General features: G+C 36.8%; 1 protein-coding gene across 1 annotated transcript in view; it reads right to left on the minus strand.

Moving 5' to 3' along the window:
- Positions 1-18,767, minus strand: part of ERBB4 (erb-b2 receptor tyrosine kinase 4) — an 812,545-nt gene that overhangs the window by 275,582 nt on the left and 518,196 nt on the right. Inside the window, exons 15-16 of the mRNA XM_062197030.1 lie at positions 13,444-13,598; positions 5,156-5,200 (exon numbers count right to left, since the gene is read on the minus strand). Coding sequence (XP_062053014.1) covers positions 5,156-5,200; positions 13,444-13,598 — 200 coding nt within the window. The remainder of the gene's footprint in view (positions 1-5,155; positions 5,201-13,443; positions 13,599-18,767) is intronic.

Consider the following 18,767-nt stretch of genomic DNA (forward strand, 5'->3'; position numbering starts at 1 on the left):
AAAGGGGTAGTAATCACCACACTGAACATGTATGATGGCTCCTGTGTGTTATCTTATTTAATCTTCACATTAAATTGAGGACATAAAAGAATTCCCATTCTTATTACTACTTGTTGAATTCTTTATATAGTAGAGGGTTAAGCCTGCAATTATAAAGAAAATTTAAAGTATGTCATTGTGAAATTTAAAAGAAAAATAAGAAAGAAAGAAGAATGGAGGATAGAGGTAAGGAACAAAAGATGTTTGGGTAGGAAATATCATTATGTTTTTAAAACTGTAAGTGAGAATATAATTTTCCTCATGGGCATTGTCTACCTTAGAAAAACTACTACAGAACATGCCTGTGACTATAGACTTGTAGTTTAGGCCACCAAAGATTAGAGAAGGGACTTGGGCACTCCCTTGACTTGCATCCTCTGGTCTGCTTTAACAAAAACCAGGAGGAAAAGAAAGCTAGGCATCAGAAGCAATGGGTGGCAGGCCTATTAATGGCTGACCTGTACAGTGATCTGCCCTCAAGGAGACCCAACAGGCCAGTCCACTGCAGTGGCTTTCAATGTGGTAAGCCTGGGCTTCAGCAGAAGTCAGCTTGTGAAGAGCCCTGGCAGCTCTGCCAAGAGTTGGATCACTGGAAATGGACCTGCCCTGGAGTCGAAGGATGCCCAGGTCAGATCCACAGATCTTATTGGCTCTAAGCTGAAAAGCCCTTCACTCAGCCCAACTTCCAAAGTGACCACTGCAGCTGAGGGGATGGTCAAGTAGGGTCAGCAACATTGCAGGCAGAACTGTAAATTTCTTGTTAGAGATGCCACTTTGCCTTTACCTGGCCAGCTCTCCTCCCAGCCCAGCCAAGTAATGAAAGTCAACAGAGTGCCTTCCCCTAGGAGGTTCACACCTCCCTTAGGATATACCCCATGTGAAGAGATAGATAGGTCTGGGCCTCTTAACTTACAAGGCCTAAAGCCCACCAGATTATTATCAAGCCCCTTCTTTCAGGTTCTATTTGCCTCTCAATCAGAAAACTTAATTGTAGCTTAGTCAGCACCTTTCTTAGCTCCTCTAATAATGACTCTGTCCTTTGTTCTAGACCCTGTCTAGCGCACTTGGGCCTCATTCCTTTGTAATCATAACCTCTACTCTACCACCAATGGCTCTACTCCCAACCTGTGTACTGATGGTCCTCTTCCCCACTTAATGCTGTATAATTGTTCAAACCTGGTAAATGCCACTCTTAGGATCATTAGTTACTATCCTCACTCTGTCTTTTATGACCTTGTCTAAATATGATCAGAGTCGGCAAACTTGGAAGGCTTCCATAGCCTAGGCAACTCATGACGACAGCCAAGGGTGGTTACTGGCGCCATAAACTAGAGTGTCAATTTGTTGGGTTAACAACAGGAGCCACTGTGCACTTGCTCCTCATGTGGGATCTCTGTCCTTAATGTGCTGTACATTGTGATTTAATGCTATAACTAGTACTCAAACAGTATGTTTCACTTTGTGTTTCTATGTGGGTGCAAACTGTTGAAATCTTTATACTAAATTGATCTGTATATAAAGAGAATTGAAAATGAATCTTGATAATGAATGGAAGGGGAGAGGGAGCGGGAGAGGGGAGGGTTGCGGGTGGGAGGGAAGTAATGGGAGGGGGAAGCCATTGTAATCCATAAGCTGTACACTGGAAATTTATATTCATTAAATAAAAGTTAAAAATAAAAAAAAAATTGTATATATGAGGGGCCGGCACTGTGGCATAGCCAGTAAAGCCGCTGCCTCCAGTGCCGGCATTCCATATGGGTACCATTTTGAATCCCGGCTGCTCCACTTCCAATCCAGCTCTCTGCTATGGCCTGGGAAAGCAGTAGAGGATTGGGCCCCTGCACCTGTGTGGGAGACACGGAAGAAGCTCCTGGCCCCTGGCTATGGATCGGCGCAGCTCTGGCCATTGTGGCCAGTTTGGGAGTGAACCAGTGGATGGAAGACCTCTCTCTCTCACTCTGCCTTTCCTTCTCTCTCTGTATAACTTTTTCAAATAAATAAGTAAATCTTAAAAAAAACTGTATATATGAAACACATAGAATTTATTCCCTTTTTATAAATAAAAAAGGAAAAAATAAACATCTTTTTCCAGATGAGAAACATGCTAGCGCCAGTATTTGAGCTCAGGCTTACATTCAATAATTCCTACTCTTTTTCTATAGAATGGTCTACAGGTACATTTTCTTGGGAATAACAGGTTAGATAGTCTTATCTACACATCATTATTGGCCATAGTTACCTACATATAGCAAAGCTCATCTTAATTAGGTGTAATATCTGACATGACATGGTACAGCCCGCAAAAGCGGGCAACAAGATGGAGAATTCCAATACTACTTTTGTTTAAAGTTTGAAAACATTCAATCTATAATAACAGAGTCCTATAACTTCAGTTATGAGCATTACAAAGCACAACAGATCACTATGATGTTAAACTTTTCTCTGCTTCTGTATACTGTCCTAACCTACTGTCATCAGTAGTAGGGACTCTCCTTATGATCAGGATTCACTACTATAGAGGGAGAAATGGCCTCCTTTCCTTTAATGAGCCCATTATAAGGGGCAGAGTCATCCATATCCATCAAATCTCCCTCGATGACTTCCAGACTCTCCTCTCCCCCTAGAAGGCAGGTTCTCCCCTTCCTGAGGTTTGAAAATCATATAGATATAGATATAGATATAGATATAGATATAGATATATAGATATAGATAATCTATAAATATCATATAAACATATATCAATATAACTATATACACACACAAACATAACAATATACATATGATAACATTTATTGAATGATTTCTATAAGTCCAGCACTATCTAATAACACATTAACACATTAAATCTTCTCAATCAACTTATAAACTGTATTAATTTTTCTCATTTTATATATGGAGAAAGTGGGATTCTTATACTTTAAGGAACTTATCCAGGATAATAAATCTGAAAATGAAGAGTCCAGCTGTAAATTCAAAAAAATCTCATTCCAAAGATAGTACACTTAACCATTACACTACTTTACTCCTAGTGAGTCTAATGGAATTATTACGAGGAAATCATCAAAACAAATGTGAAAAAAAAAGCTTTTTAAGATGAAAGTACAGTGACAATCAGTGGTTTGATGAGGAAAGCTTATTTCATGAATATCGGAGGCATCTAAGATAAACCTTGGCTTGCAAAAGTATACTTTAGATTTTAGCTCTCTCATCACCTCGTTCTTTCTCTTTTCCCCTCCCTTACTCTATCCCTTCATCTCTTCATTGTTTTTTCAACATTTTTACCTTGTTCTAAGCAGACACTAACCAGTCTTCATTATGCCCAAGTGTCAAAGTGCCACTGTTTCATTCTTGTACTTACTTTCATTTGAGGATTTAATTTCTCTATTTACCTTGTTTTAATTTATCATTTCTTTGGTCATTTTTAAAAGATTTAGAGATAATACCATATGAATGAACAACACCATGGCTCACGTCAGTGACATGGATGAATCTTGTTAGATACTTAGCAAAAGAAGCCAGAATCATAGAGTACAGCTTTTATGAGTAAGTTTATATAAGGTGAAAAATATACAGTAATTTACAGTGTCAGAATTCAGGAGAGTAGCTAATCTTGGAATGGGGTACATGGAAGTTTCTTGGGTTTTTACTATTCTGCTTCTTGATCTGGCTAATGGTTACACAAATGTTTCATTTTTGGAAGTCCACTGACCTTTACACTTACATGATTTATGTTTTACAATTATGGTGAAAATTTAACCGGCAGTATTTCACCTCAAATTCTCACTTTGCTAATTGTAGTTTATCACTATTTTTTTCTTCCTAAAATATGCATTCCATTTACTCATAAATAAAGCTAACATTATTTCTACAGAAGATTGTAAAGGTAACATTTTCCTCTTTAGGAAATGTTATAAGATTTTACTATATATTTTAAAAGTCATGTTTATTGAGGCATGATTTATATACAGTAAAATTCACCCTTTACATATTTTTATGTTCGAGATGACGTTATATAATTTTTGACAAACACATACATTTGTGCAACCACCACCACAAGCAAAATGAACAGCTCCCTTTTCCCCATAAATTCCCTCCTGTTCTGCAGTCAACCTCATCCCCCTCCCTCCAGCCCCTGAGAAAACTGATCCATTTTCTGCCCATGTAGTTTTGCCTTTTCCAGAAAGCCACATGGAATCATACAGGGTGTCGACTTTGCAGTCTGGCTTCTTTTGTTAAGCATACTGCACTTCAGATCCATCCATGTTGGGTGTGTGAACAATCTGTTTCTTTTTATTGCTCAGTAGTGTTACAATGCATAGGTATACAGAAAATGAACAGCATGTAAGGTCTTTCCAGTTTGAGGTGATCATGAATAAACTACAAACATTTGTGGATGAGTTTTTGTGTGAACATGGGTAATACAATTTGTTTTTTAATTCCAAGTAATACTTCTACCTGTATAAAACAGTTTCTATATTGCCTTTGGTCTATGGTAATTCTGGTACAAAGAGATGTACCAATCAATTAAAAATAATGGAAAAATTCAGAACTTGAAATCTAATTAAGTAGTAAACACCAGATAAGCAAAGATCAACTCTTGCCAATCCCTCCTCTTAAAATAGTTTTTCAATAATCTACATAATTAAGAGTAATAATATCCTAGTAAATTCTAATAGTACCTTTAAACTGTATAAAATAATTAATAATTTATATTAATAATTCTTTAATTTGTGTAGAATTAAAAATCAGTGACATTACTAGTTAGAATTCTCGAATCACAATGAGTGAAGGAGAAAAGTGCTTTTTATTCTTTAATAACTCTTAAACAATTACAAATTTAATTCCTTTGGTTAGTACTTTTCGTTCATGATAATTGGGAAAAGGATTTGAGTGACAAAATGGAAACATGGTAGATGTTACCTAGCATGTTGTGGTAAAGTGGAATGGCCCGTCCATGGGTAGTAAATGCAGTCATGACTAGTGGGACCGTTACACCTGCAGGCAATTACAGAACAGAAAACATCATTCTCCATTCAGAGTGACATGCACACACATGCACCAGTGCTCACACATGGAGCCTTGGAGGAAGTACATGGGAAGCAAGCACACCAAGTACCTATCCATGAGGCCGATGCAGTCTTCAATACTTGAGCCTATGCACCTGCAGAAGATGCAAATTTTAAACAAATACAAGGAAATAAAAATTAATCACTTTTAGAAGAAGTACAATAAATAATCATCAAATTACTAGATAAGTTATAATTATTAGACAATTTTGAAAAACTATGAATTCAAAACCAACAAAATGTTTTTGGTTGGTTACACATAGAAATGACTTGCAAAGAAATGTGTCACAGCGAAGGAAATTTTAACCTGCTACTGTGGATAAGTTCCAAATGCACACAGCTAATTTCCAGAGTTTTAATTCCTTTTCCCCATTCATAATTCTGTCTTGATGAATAGTTATAATTATTTTCATATATATAATTTCTCTTAAAAGGCCTTATTATTAAGTAAAGACTAAAATCAATAAAAAAGAAATCTGAGCAATTGAATATAGTATACTAACCTTCTATTTAATGCTCATTGAAGATTGATTTTGGCAGAAAATGAGTTAACATGCTTTAGTGCTATTCTTATGGATACTTTACATAATCAGATTATTCTGGTCCTTGGTTGCAACTGTCTTTAATACATACTTATCTTTAAACATGAATTTATTTAAAAAGCAAATTAACTGGTTTTACCATACTGCAGTTTATCTTAATGTTCTCTTTGAAAATAGCAGTGCCATAACAGTCAAACAAAAGAGGGTTTAAACTGCCATAATATTAAACTCAAAAAAGAACAAGTAAATTCTCTGTAAGTGAATGAAAACCTCCACATCCAGGTAACTAAAGAATCCACTGAGATTTATATAAGTATACAGAATTCTAATATATAGTCCCTAGGATTTCATTTTAAATAATTATAGAAATATTATTTCATCCATCTTCCAGTATCCTTGAATTGTATTTTGCTTTTCTCCCATCAGAGATATACAACTCCAGGGCATTTTCAAGATTCTTCCTACAACTATGATTTATAGAACTTCCTAGTATGACTGGCTATAAAGATTTTATATGTTTTTAAACTCTCAATTTTCAAAAATGAAAATGAAGTTGAAGTTAATACCACTATATAACAATATAAAAGGTGTTCAGATAAGAATGCTAGACTATCCAATATATTTTAGGCATTTTTACTTTTTTTAAATGTTTTTTATTTTAATTTTTAATTAGTTTTTAATAGATTCAATATAGTTTATAGATAAAATTTTGAGAATATGATGGTATTTCCTTATTCCTTTCCTTTGTCCCTCCCACCCCTTCATTGCTTCCACCCTTCCATGTCTCCTCCTTCTTCCTCTCTTTCTTCCTTCCTCCCTCCTTCCTCCCTCCCTTCCTTCCTTCCTTCCTTTCTTCCTTCCTTCCTTCCTTCCTTCCTTTTATATTTGAGATAACATCTTCTAAATTTACATTACAGTAAAAAGGCTTAATATGTAACCAAATAGGAAGTTTAACCTAGTTTGGTGGGAATACAGACAATTGCTTTAAACAATAATTGAGTGAAAAAACCTGTTAACTAATTTAGTTGATCTAAATATATATCTAATTAATAATAAAGTCACTTTGTCTGTTTCATCAATATCTGATATAACAGTTCCAGTTAGCTGGCAAATTATTTTTGCTTTAATTTTGAGGATTCTTTTTGTGCAACATAATAAATAGAAAACATCTTTTAAAAAACAAAGCAAATAGGAAATGCAAGATATAGCACTTAGCATTATGCATAATCCATAATCAAAACCATTTATAAAAATGGAAAACTAACCCCTAAAAAGCTTCTAAATTGTCTTACATGGTTTTCTTTTGATTCTATTCTGAATAACTTAGCTTTTTCTAAGTTCTTTTTATATCTCTTCTTCAAAATGCATTTTGATGAAGTATTGCCATTTTGTAAAATTAATAGTCTACATTCTATTTCCAAGTGATAATCTGAAAAGCTATGGTTAGTTTGCAATCATTATAATAGCCCTTGAAAGATACAAATATTTAAAATATTTGAAAGTGAAATTCAACTTGAAGGGAAAGTGTGAGTAATGAAAGATTTTCACCCATTCAAGAAATCCTGTGTTACATGACTACAAGTGATCCTACTGTTCTAGGAGCTGCTAAGAGAAAAAAGAAATGAATTAGACACTTCTGTTCTCAATGAGCTCACCATTTAATAAAGGAGCCAGATGCATAAACAGATGTGTATTACATAATGTGAAAAATGGGATAAGAGACATGAACAAGTGGGTTAGGGGGGTGTGAAGGAGGCACACCTCATTGAAGCCCTGAGGTCACAGAAATCCTCTTGGAGGAGCAGGAAAATTACACGTTAGGGATGTGAGAGTTGGTTTGTAATGGGTAAAAAAACAGCAGAAACAAAAGCATAGATCTGGAGACATGCATAATGTATATGAACAATCTAAGACAATTCTGAAGAGTTAGAAAGATATGAAGCAACAGGGAAAGGAAAAAGAAGGAGCTTGAGTGTTAAGGGGAGACGGACTTTGAAGACTACTTACTTAATAACAAACTAAATGAAACGCAAACGCTACTATAGGAGGTTAAGGGAGTAGTGAAATTGGTAGATTTGCATTTTAAATAGATCTCTTTGCCCTGTGAAGGTTAGGCAGCTGGAAGCCAGGTAGATTTCTCTAGCACAAAGACTCTTATAATCTGTGATAGAGATGACTGTGCAAAGCTAATGAAATAGTAACTGAGACAGAGGCAGAGTGGACAGATACAAGATATGTGTTGAAAGGTATGGGGATAAAAGAGAAATTAATGGCAATTTAATGGGAGGTGAAAGATCAAAGGGGTTAAGGATGACATATTTCCAGCTTTGAGAATGGTGGAGTTATCAGTGAGGGAATTCAAGAGGCAGAGCATGTTTCCTTGAATGTGATCAGAAGGCTTGATAACTTCACTTTCGTGTATCCAGGGTTCAATAATATTGCTCAGCAGTTGGAAAGATGAGTCAGCAGCTAAGGGAGTTCCAAGAGAAGGCAGGAGTATAATGATCTGGTTTGAAGTAGCATACAGAAGTCTGAAATAATGTAAGTGCTGATAGATGGCTGAAGAAGACTATATAAAGTGATAAAAGCAGAGGCTGGTGATTGAAATCCAAGGGGCTGTCACAGCATATGACAAAAAGTGACATTCAAAAGCATGAGGATATATAATTAAGGAACACCATATAACTGCTGTGTCCTGGAAGCCAAATGAGGAAAGCGCTTCTAAAAAGAATAGGTGATCCCAGTTGCTCCTCTTCCAGTCCAGCTCTCTGCTGTGGCCCGGGAAGGCAGTGGAGGATGGCCCAAGTGCTTGGGTCCTGCACCGCATGGGAGACCAGGAGGAAGCACCTGGCTTCCGGCTTCGGATTGGTGCAGCGCACCGGCCATAGTGGCCATTTGGGGGTTGAACCAATGGAAGGAAGACCTTTCTCTCTGTCTCTCTTTCTCACTGTCTAACTCTGCCTGTCAAGAAAATAAAAAAAAAAAATTTAAATTTAAAAAAGAAAGAATAGGTGATCATCAGTGTGAAATGCATAGAGGCCTATTGAGGGAAGAACTGCCAAAGGGTTTCACTTGTCTGCCTCAGGGTCTCTAGAACTCAGCTGAGAAGAAAGTTGAAGTGGAACAGGAGAGGAGGGCCTGAGGCAGCAGGGTGTAAGGCCAAGAAAGGTTGTTGAGGAGATGGTGACAGGATAGTTGAGTCTTTACACGTATTTATAAGATGAGAACGAAAGAAAAATGAAAGAGAGGGTATGAACGAAATGGCATCATCCTTTCTAAATACAGGCCACTGTATATTAAGCAATGTATACTGTATTTCTACTCTGCACTTTGTATGTATAAGCAACAATTAGCATATGCAATTTATATAGATTCAGCAAGACCACAGAATAATAGAATATCTAAACAATCAGAAATGCACAAAAGGTAATAAATCAGGTTATGGAAAATTACAATTATCAAATAAATTAGTTTTCAAAGATAAAATGTGTACAGAAAAATCAGAAAAAGAACCCATTGCATGTCTATCATATTACATAACAATATCTGAAATTTTGAATATTGATTTGTGTTTACTGTCTGTTGTTTAACGTAGTGACTTATAAGTGCCTTGATGTAATTGTATAATCAACATACATTAGATATTTTGACAAAATCTCCAAATTTTGAAATAAAAATGGAGGCATTAAAAAAACTTAACTTGAGATTATAGATTTAACAATTCTGTAAGTGGCCCTTCTTTCCTTCTTTCCATAAATGTAAATTCTGTCACTATAAATACAAATTTTTTTAAAAGATTGATAGGAAAAGACTAACACATTTGGATGAAATTTAATAATATGAAACAATGTGATATTAACAAAAAATAATGAGTTTTAAAAATATTTCTCATGAAATAAACATTTCAAATCACATCTAATTTATCATGGTTTGGTTTGAAACAAAACCTAAATTGGGGGCAGGCAACTAGCTTAGCAGTGAAAAGACCTGTTGAGATGCTCATGTTTCCCCTTCGGTGTGCCTGGCTTCGCGTCCTGAATCCATAGCCACTTCAGTGTGCCTGAGTTTGAGTCCGGGATCCATCACCTAACTCCGGCTTGCTGCTGCTGCAGACCCTGTGAGGCAGTGGCGTGGGTTAAGTCCCTGCCTTCCATATGGGACAAGTGGACTGAGTTCTTGGCTTCCAGCTTTTGCCCTGGCCCTGCCCTGGAGGTTGCAGGAATTTGGTGAATGTAACAGCAGATGGAAGTGTGGGCTCTTTCTGTCTCTCTCTCTCTCTCTCTCTCTACCCCCCAAAAAATAAATAAATAATTTTTTTAAAAGTTGTGTCTTCTTCCTACTGGCCCCAATAGACTTCACCTCATTCCTTTTCTCTAAAAACAAACAGGGGCTGCTGATGAGGAGTAGTGGTAAAACCACCACCACCTGCAATGCTGGCATCCCATATGGATACCAATTTGTGTCCTCCATTTCCTACTTAGCTCTCTGCTAGTGCACCAGGGAAAGCAGCAGAAAATAACCCAAGTGTTTGAGCCCCTGCCCCAGGTGGGAGACCCTGATGCAGTTCCTGGCTCCTGAGTTCTGCCTGGCCCAGCACTGGGCCATTGCAGCCATCTAGGGAGTGAACTAGCAGATGGAAGATTCTCTCTCTCTCCCTCTCTCTCTCTTTCCTTCCCTCCCTTCCTCCTTCTCTCCCTGTAACTTTGATTTTCAAGATTAATAAATATTCAAAAAATAAATGAGCATGAACCCAAGTGATGATGTACTGTCATTTCTTTTTAATAATAAATTTAGTTTACAAGTCCTATTTTAAAACTCCTATCTTACTAATTTCAAACAGGAAAACCATCCCTCAGCTTTAAATTCTTGCCCATTTCTCTAAAGCCCAGCGGAGAAGGGTCTGATCTCTAATAGAGGTGTAAATTGAAGAACATAAATTCACTGGACTGTGAGTTCATGGAGGTCAACAGTGGTGCCTTGCTCAATTCTGAACTTGCCTATCAATGCCTCTGAGCAGGCATCCAACACAGCAAAGTTGGAGAATGAATGAAATGAGAAAAGCCTGCTAAAATAAGAGTCTCTGGTCAACATTAGATGAGACAATATATTTGTTTTTTCTCCTCTGGGGATATTAGTAAGAATCTCTTGATAGAGGCTGAGTGAAAAACCAATTTTAAAAGTAACTAAATAATGTATTAGAACCAATATATTTAATGTACATTTTGAGTCATAAAACACTTTTAAGTTATTACCTAGATAATTTTATTTTCAAAAATCATTAAATGTTATTTAAATAAGAATTTTCCATCTGAAAAATGCAATTTAAAAGACTATTTCCATTAACTTAATTCCTGAATTATCTGACATAATATTGGCACATATAAAAGGAAAGCTATTTTCCAAAGTGGAGCTAGCATGGTGAGTTCATACGTACTGAGAGGTCAGTTATTACATGTGTTTAGGAATAAAAATAGTCCCTCATTTCATTATCCCCACTGCATCTGTGATTTTTCGAGGAAAAGAACACACTAATGGTCTGTTTGAAAAGAAGGGACTCAGTGCACTGAACACATCAGTGCTTCGGTGCAGGATCTCAAAGCACAAAGGCTGTGCAGTAAAACAGTTCATGTGGAGATTAGGGAACTTATGATTTCCTCGCTGGAGATTCCTCAATTCTTTCTGGCCTGGAAACACAGCACTTTTATGAAGTGAATGGATAGGGACACTATGGAGGCCGTTGGGAAAAGGAAAGTAAAAAACAAAAATCCCTCAGGAATAGATCAGTAGATAATATATTTTTATCTTGGGAGATATCAAGGAGTACAAAATTCAAATTCTCTCTCACCTGCAGCCTAGAGTTGATAAAGACATCTTCCTGCCTTTTTTTTTTTTTTTTTTTTTTTTTTGGCAGTGCCCAAATGACCTGGTGAGATTTGTTCCCTAAAACTCTTTTATCCTCCCTTTTGGCTGAGATCCAAATGTTGCTGCTACAGCACATTGATCTCTTTTCATTGTCCCCTACTTCTCCTTCCCCTGCTATATATGTTTTCTTTTATTATATAATCATGATTTAAAGGGAAGACACCAGCCACACATCCTGAGTATGGCTCTGTGATCTCACTTTCATTTCCCTAATGGCTTCATTGTAATTAGATTTGCAAAAACAGCGAAAGGTCTCATTTTGAATGGCAACAGCTGTTGACATCAACATTATATTGAATAATTTACTGGTTTAATTTTAGCTGCAAAACAATAAAACCCTCTTGTGGATGATTTTAGCTTGCAAAGTTTTCTCTTCCTGTTGCTGACTCTTTCTTCTGCTCCAGCCACACCAGTTGTTTTTCCATGAAATATTCGTAACTTAAGTGTGCCAAAAACTCACAGGGGGAGTAGTTTATTACTTCCAGTTTCCTTGAAGCAAAGTGTTTATGTATTTCAAAATCCTCAACCTTTGCACTTCTGTGTAAACCAATGAGATGGCAGTGAGTTCTTCCATACTGAAATGAATTTGAATGACAAATATGTTACCTTTTGAGAATCTGCCACTTCATAGAGTGGCTTAAGTTGGTTTCTGACCTGCAGAAAACTGTAGTAGCAAATAAAAATTGATGTTTTCTTGGCAGAAAATGATGCTGTTTTGTTAATAGCTTCAATGTTCCCTAACAACTAGTTTTTAATCTGGCAGAAAATCTCTGTGGAATCTCATATAGAAGCTAGATAAAGTACTCAAGATGATTCTCAGTAAAAGTGGGTATGTTTCTATGTGGATTTACACATACCTGTGGGCGCTCAAACTGGAGAAAGTGCTTTATAGACAGTAGGAAGATAGAGTACAGAAACTTCCCTTAATTCTAAAATTATTCACCTCATGGAGAAAATAAAAAATCCTTACAAAAAGAGATTTGCTATAGTTTTAACAAATAGGTGTTGGCATTTGTTCAATGAGTAATGTTATTTTTTTCAGGTTAGTGCTTTTCTCCTTTCTCTTTTTAAAGATTTATTTCTTTGAAAGGTAAAGTGACAGAGAGATGGAGAAAGACAGATCTCCCATCAGGTGTGTCACTCCCCAAATGGCCACAACAACTAGAGCTGAACCAGGCATAAGACAGGAGCCAGGAACTTCATCTGAGTCTTCCAGAGGGGTAAGAGGAACCCAGGTACTTGGATTATCATCTGCTGCCTCCCAAGCACATAAGCAGGAAGCTGTATTAGAAGTGTGGAGCAGCCTGGACTCAAATCAGCACTTAGATGTGGGATGCAGGTGTTCCACGAGGCAGCTTAATCCACTGTGCTACAACACCTGCCTCTTTATTTCTGTAGAATATGTTCATTATTCAGTGGTTATAGGAGGAACCGTGATAAGATTATCTTCATAAAATCTATTTGTTATTTTAATCTGCATATCACTAGGTTTTCCTTTATATTTTATCAAAGAGAGATGTCCTCACTTTAAGCTAACTGTAACAACAAAGAAATAAAAGCAGACCACCTCTGTGAAATACTCAATAAACACAAATATCAAAAGTAACATTTCAATCATTTCTGTTATCATGTAGCTACAGTAACATTTGTAAGAACTGTCATAATGCATCCAAAGTATATCTGACACCAGCTTCTTGAACCTGTCAATAAAACACTTATAGGCAAATATCAAGCACAACTATCTCAGAAGACACAATTTTTGTTCTTTAAACCATTCTCTAAAATCAACATATTGTGAGGCTATTCTAAATTTAAGGGATCGGCTAGCAATACATACAAGGTTCAGTCTTTGCCCAGCAAGGATGCTTACTTACCCTTGGGTGCAGTTGGGGTGGCATGGATGGCACTCCCGATCCTGATCTGCATACTTGAAAATGAAACTGTTTGCCCCCTGTATGCCATCTGGACATTTTTCCACACAGTTTGGGCCATCCTTAAAATGAGAGCACTTTGTACAGTTGTCAGGTCCCTGAAATGTGAAAAAGAAAAAAAAAAGTGGGAGAATGATAAGTGGGTGCCATTTGGTCTGGAATGTACTCATATGGTTTAGCTGCTGAGATATCAGTAGATGGCAAATAAATCTTCCTCTAAGGAACTGTAGAACCATTTCAGCAGTACAAATGTGGATGTAGTTGCTGTCATACAAATTGTGCTAAGAAGAATCTTCAAGTTCAGTTTTGGTATCCTATATGTACTAAAATGTGGAAAACAATTTAGCAATATATATTGTTCTTGAAATATGTTCTTTAGGCCGGCGCCGTGGCTTAACAGGCTAATCCTCTGCCTTGCGGCGCTGGCACACCGGGTTCTAGTCCCGGTTGGGGCGCCGGATTCTATCCCGGTTGCCCCTCTTCCAGGCAGCTCTCTGCTATGGCCTGGGAAGGCAGTGGAGGATGGCCCAAGTGCTTGGGCCCTGCACCCCATGGGAGACCAGGAGAAGCACCTGGCTACTGGCTTCAGATCAGCAAGATGTGCTGGCAGCAACGGCCATTGGAGGGTGAACCAACGGAAAAAGGAAGACCTTTCTCTCTCTCTCTCTCTCTCTCTCTCTCTCACTATCCACTCTGCCTGTCCAAAAAAAAAAAAAAAAAAAAAAAAGAAATATGTTCCTTTTTCAAATCAATACTGTCTGGATTAATTGATTTCTATGTCATACCTCTAATGTGATTTTACAGCCAATTCATTAATTAATTTAAATTATTTCTTGGTTAATTTAAGTTTTCAAAAGAAAATTAGTGTATTCTTTTTGTGTTATTTTGTGACATTATAGTATAGCAATATTTACTAGTAACATATTTCCCCTGGGGTCTTTTATTACCATTATTGGGAATATGTGAATGCATTTACTAAATAGTTAATGAGAAGTATACAACAGTAATTGGACAACAATGAATTTTGTATGAGTAGGGTGAAAACTTTCCTTTAGCTGAAAAATGACTTCATTTGAAAAATAAAATTTAAAATATATTGTGATTGAATTTATCAGGTATTAGGCAGTATGACAAATAAAAGTAATACAAGATTATTCTTAATTTGAAATAAGCTTGTAAACATTCTGAATATTATATCTCTTTTTAGGGATGTTAGCAAATCTGAATGATACTGAGAGCCAAATAAATTTACATTATGATGAGCAAATACAAAAAACTTCACATTAATAGACTAATATTTTGAAACTAAGATTAAACATCTAAGATTTTTACAAAATAAAAACTAGATAGGATCTAGTGCAGTGGATAATAAACAAGCAAGAAACCTAACAGTACATCTTCACATCAAAGAAAACTAAGGATATTTTTTCTTCAAATGCTATTTTTCTTTAGAGATGGCCATATTTTTTTTTAAATTTTTTTTATTTGACAGGTAGAGTTAGCCAGTGAGAGAGACAGAGAGAAAGGTCTTCCTTCTGCTGGTTCGCCTCCGGGCCGGCGCTGCGCCAATCCGAAGCCAGGAGCCAGGTGCTTCCTCTTGGTTTCCCATGTGGGTACAGGCGCCCAAGCACTTGGACCATCCTCCACTGCCTTCCCAGGCCACAGCAGAGAGCTGGACTGGAAGAGGAGCAGCCTGGTTTAGAACCCGGTGCCCATATGGATGCCAGCGCCGCAGGCAGAGGATTAGCCAAGTGAGCCATGGAACCATCCCCATAGAGATGGCCATATTTTCAAACATTCATCTGTTCTCAATAATATCTACTTTAAAATTATTTTCGCTTCTTTTTGAATGCCACATTATTCTGGGATTTCGCTTCTCTTTGGCCACTCCTCCCTGAAAATTTTAGCCCTGACCCATTTTCCCCCAGCATCTATATCCACTACTAGGTTCTACAAGTATTATAATTCACACTGAAGACAACTCAGACAAATGTTACATGAGGTTTATAAACAAGGTCAATTTGGAAGCCACCCTATTGCACAAATATGCATGGAACTATTCATTAGGTAACTAGGAAGATTTGTTTGCTACCCACTAAAGGAGATCAGCTCCATTCATTGCAGTGGCTTAGATCCCTAAACAAATGTTAATGGAGTAACAGCCAGACGCTGTAAATTGGTGATACAAGAAACCAGGAAATCAAGAAATGTAATACTTTAAAATTTAAAACTGAAGGCTGCTAATGAATAATAGTGGTTTAAAGAAGAAAACACAATCAGGAGGATAATTTTGGAAATCCTGAGACTGGTGAGATTCAATCAAGCACCTGTCTATTTCACTTTTTTAATATAGGCTCAAACAAAAAATATAAGAAGCTGTGAAAACTAATCCCCATTCTACTCAAATCATTTTCTAATCGTAACTTCTCATTTCCTCCAAAAAAACCCAGAATACTTCACATGCTTCCAATTTTAACACCTGCTCATGGGTACTTAGGCACATAATACCATCTATAATACAGAATCATTTACTGTGCAAGTATTCTCAATGGCATGATTTATTGTACAAGAGACAAGCTTTTGCAGAACACAGAATAAAACTTGCTATTAACAAATTAGGCAGTTATAGTCTGAATTAGGAATTATTTTTCTATTAAATTTTTGTAATATATGATAATGTCAAGGTGAAATCAGAAGATATAAAAATTCAAGAAGCAAAGATTAAATTCATATTTAATCTTTAGGTATATTAATTATTTTTTATTCTTCTTTGTTGTTTAAGCATATCAACTATTTGATTGTATTATCACTATTTGAAATGTAATATGCTAAGCTGACATTACTAAAAAATGTCCTGACAAATCTCAAAAGAAATGAAATGTACTGATTCCCATTTAATTTCCATAATAAAGAGACTTTCAGAAATATATGTGTATAATGCTCATTCTTTTATCATTGTATTCCCAAATCTTTTAAGAACCTAGGTGCAGTGAATGAACTATCACAATAATAGAAAATGGATATGAGATATTCTTCTTTATCCCTGAACCTAAGCTACCTTTACACTCAATAATCTGTCCTGGGAACTGAAAGTCAGCTGTAATCCTGGTAGACACATTAATTTTTTTCTTGGGATGATTTTTTTTCAGGAAGCTAATGTAAGAGACACAGCTACAATATTCCAGTATCTAATTCTATTCTTCCACCTGTATGGGAAGAATGTAATTCCCCTCACACTAGAAGTAAAGCATGGCTTATTTTGGGCAGGTGATACAGGAGATGGTCAGTGCTAACGTCTCCAGTCTTCTCTTTTCCTGTTACCATGATTCAAGAGCTCCCTGTGTCTATGGATGGGCCATACATTCAAGGTATCCTAGAATGCTAGGATTTCACAGGGAGGGGAATGCATTTCCCAGGCTTCCAGTACACTTTACATAAAAAAGAGTTAAACGTTTTTTCTGAAAGCTACTGTCTTGTGCCAGTTATTTGCTATGACAGCATAACCTTTCATTTTTCTTTTTTTTTTTCCCTCTCATTTAAGGAATACGAATTTCATGCATTTCACATATACAAATTTGGGAACATGGTGACTCATCCCTCCCTCCCTACCTCCCACCCACATTCCCACCCTTCTTCTTCTTCCCTTTCCCATTCCCATTCTTATTTTTTACAAAGATCTATTTTCAGTTAGCTTTATACTCATAAGATTAACCCTACACTAAGTAGACAGTTCTCCAAATAGTACAAAGAAAATAGAAAAAAAAAAAAAACAAACAGAAACAAACAAAAAAATTGTGGGGCTGGCACTGTGGCATAGTGGGTAAAGCCACTGCCTATAGTGAGGACATCCGATATGGGTGCTGGTTTGAGTCCCAGCTGCTCCACTTCTGATCCAGCTCTCTGCTATGGCCTGGGAAAGCAGCAGAAGATAGCCCAAGTCTTTGGGGCCCTGCACTCATGTGGGAGACATGGAAAAAGCTCCTGGCTCCTGGCTTCAAATCGGCCCAGCTCTGGCCATTGTGGCCACTTGGGGAGTGAACCAGCAGATGGAAGACCTCTCTCTCTCGCTCGCTCTCTCTCTCTCTCTCTCTGCCTCTGCCTCTCTGTAACTCTGCCTTTCAAATAAATAAACAAATAAATAAATCAATGATCTTTTTTTAAAAAAATAAAACATTGTTCCTCAACAGTCAAGACAATGGCTATTCAAAATCATTGCATAATACAATGTCAGTTTCACTCACACATATTACCTTTTAGTTACTGTATTAGTTACCATAGACAGAAAGAACATGTGATAGTTGTCTTTTTGTGAGTGGCTTATTTCATTAAGTATAATGGTTTCCAATTGTATCCATTTTGTTGCAAATGACAGGATTTTTTTTTTTTACTGCTGTGTAGTATTCCATAGTGTATATATACCATAATTTTCTTTTCCAGTCTTCAGTGGATGAACATTTGGGTAGATTCTATATCTTAGCAATTGTAAAATTAGTTGCAATGAACATGGAGGTACAAATCACCCTTTCATATGCTTATTTGGTTTTCTTTGGGTAAATCCCCAGAAGTGGGATGCCTGGGTCAATACGGTAGGTCTATATTCAGCTTTCTGAGGTATCTCCATACTGACTTTCACAGTGGCTGCACCAGTGTACATTCCCACCAACAGTGGATCAGGACACCCTTTTCCCCACATCCTCACCAGTATTAGTTGTTTGTTGACTTCTGTATGAGAGGCATTCTAACAGAAGTGAAGTGAAACCTCACTGTGGTTTGGATTTGGATTTCCTGATGCTAGTGATCCTCAGCATTTTGTCATGTGTCTGTTGGTCATCTGGATTTCCTCTTTTGAAAAATGTCTGTTCAGGACTTTGCACATTTATTAACTGGATTGTTTGTTTTGTTGTTGCTGAGCTTCTGGAGCTCTTTACAGATTTTGAAAATTAATCTTTTATCAGTTACATAGGTTGTAAATATTTTCTCTCATTCTTTCAGTTGCCTCTTCACTTAGCTGAGTGTTTCTTTTCTAGTGAGGATGCTTCTCAGCTTGATGTAGTCCCATTTGCCAAGTTTGGCTTTGATTGGCTGAGCTTCCAGGGTCTTTTCCATAAATTCTTTCCATATACCAATGTCTTATAGGGTTTCCCTTATGTTCTCTGATAATTTGATGGTAGCAGGTTGTACATTTAGGTCTCTGATCCATTTTGAGTGGATTTTTGTGTAAGGTGTGAGGTAGGGGTCTTGTTTCATACCTCTGCATGTGGAGATCC

Source organism: Lepus europaeus, chromosome 1 (assembly GCF_033115175.1).
Source record: "Lepus europaeus isolate LE1 chromosome 1, mLepTim1.pri, whole genome shotgun sequence".
Taxonomy (NCBI): domain Eukaryota; kingdom Metazoa; phylum Chordata; class Mammalia; order Lagomorpha; family Leporidae; genus Lepus; species Lepus europaeus.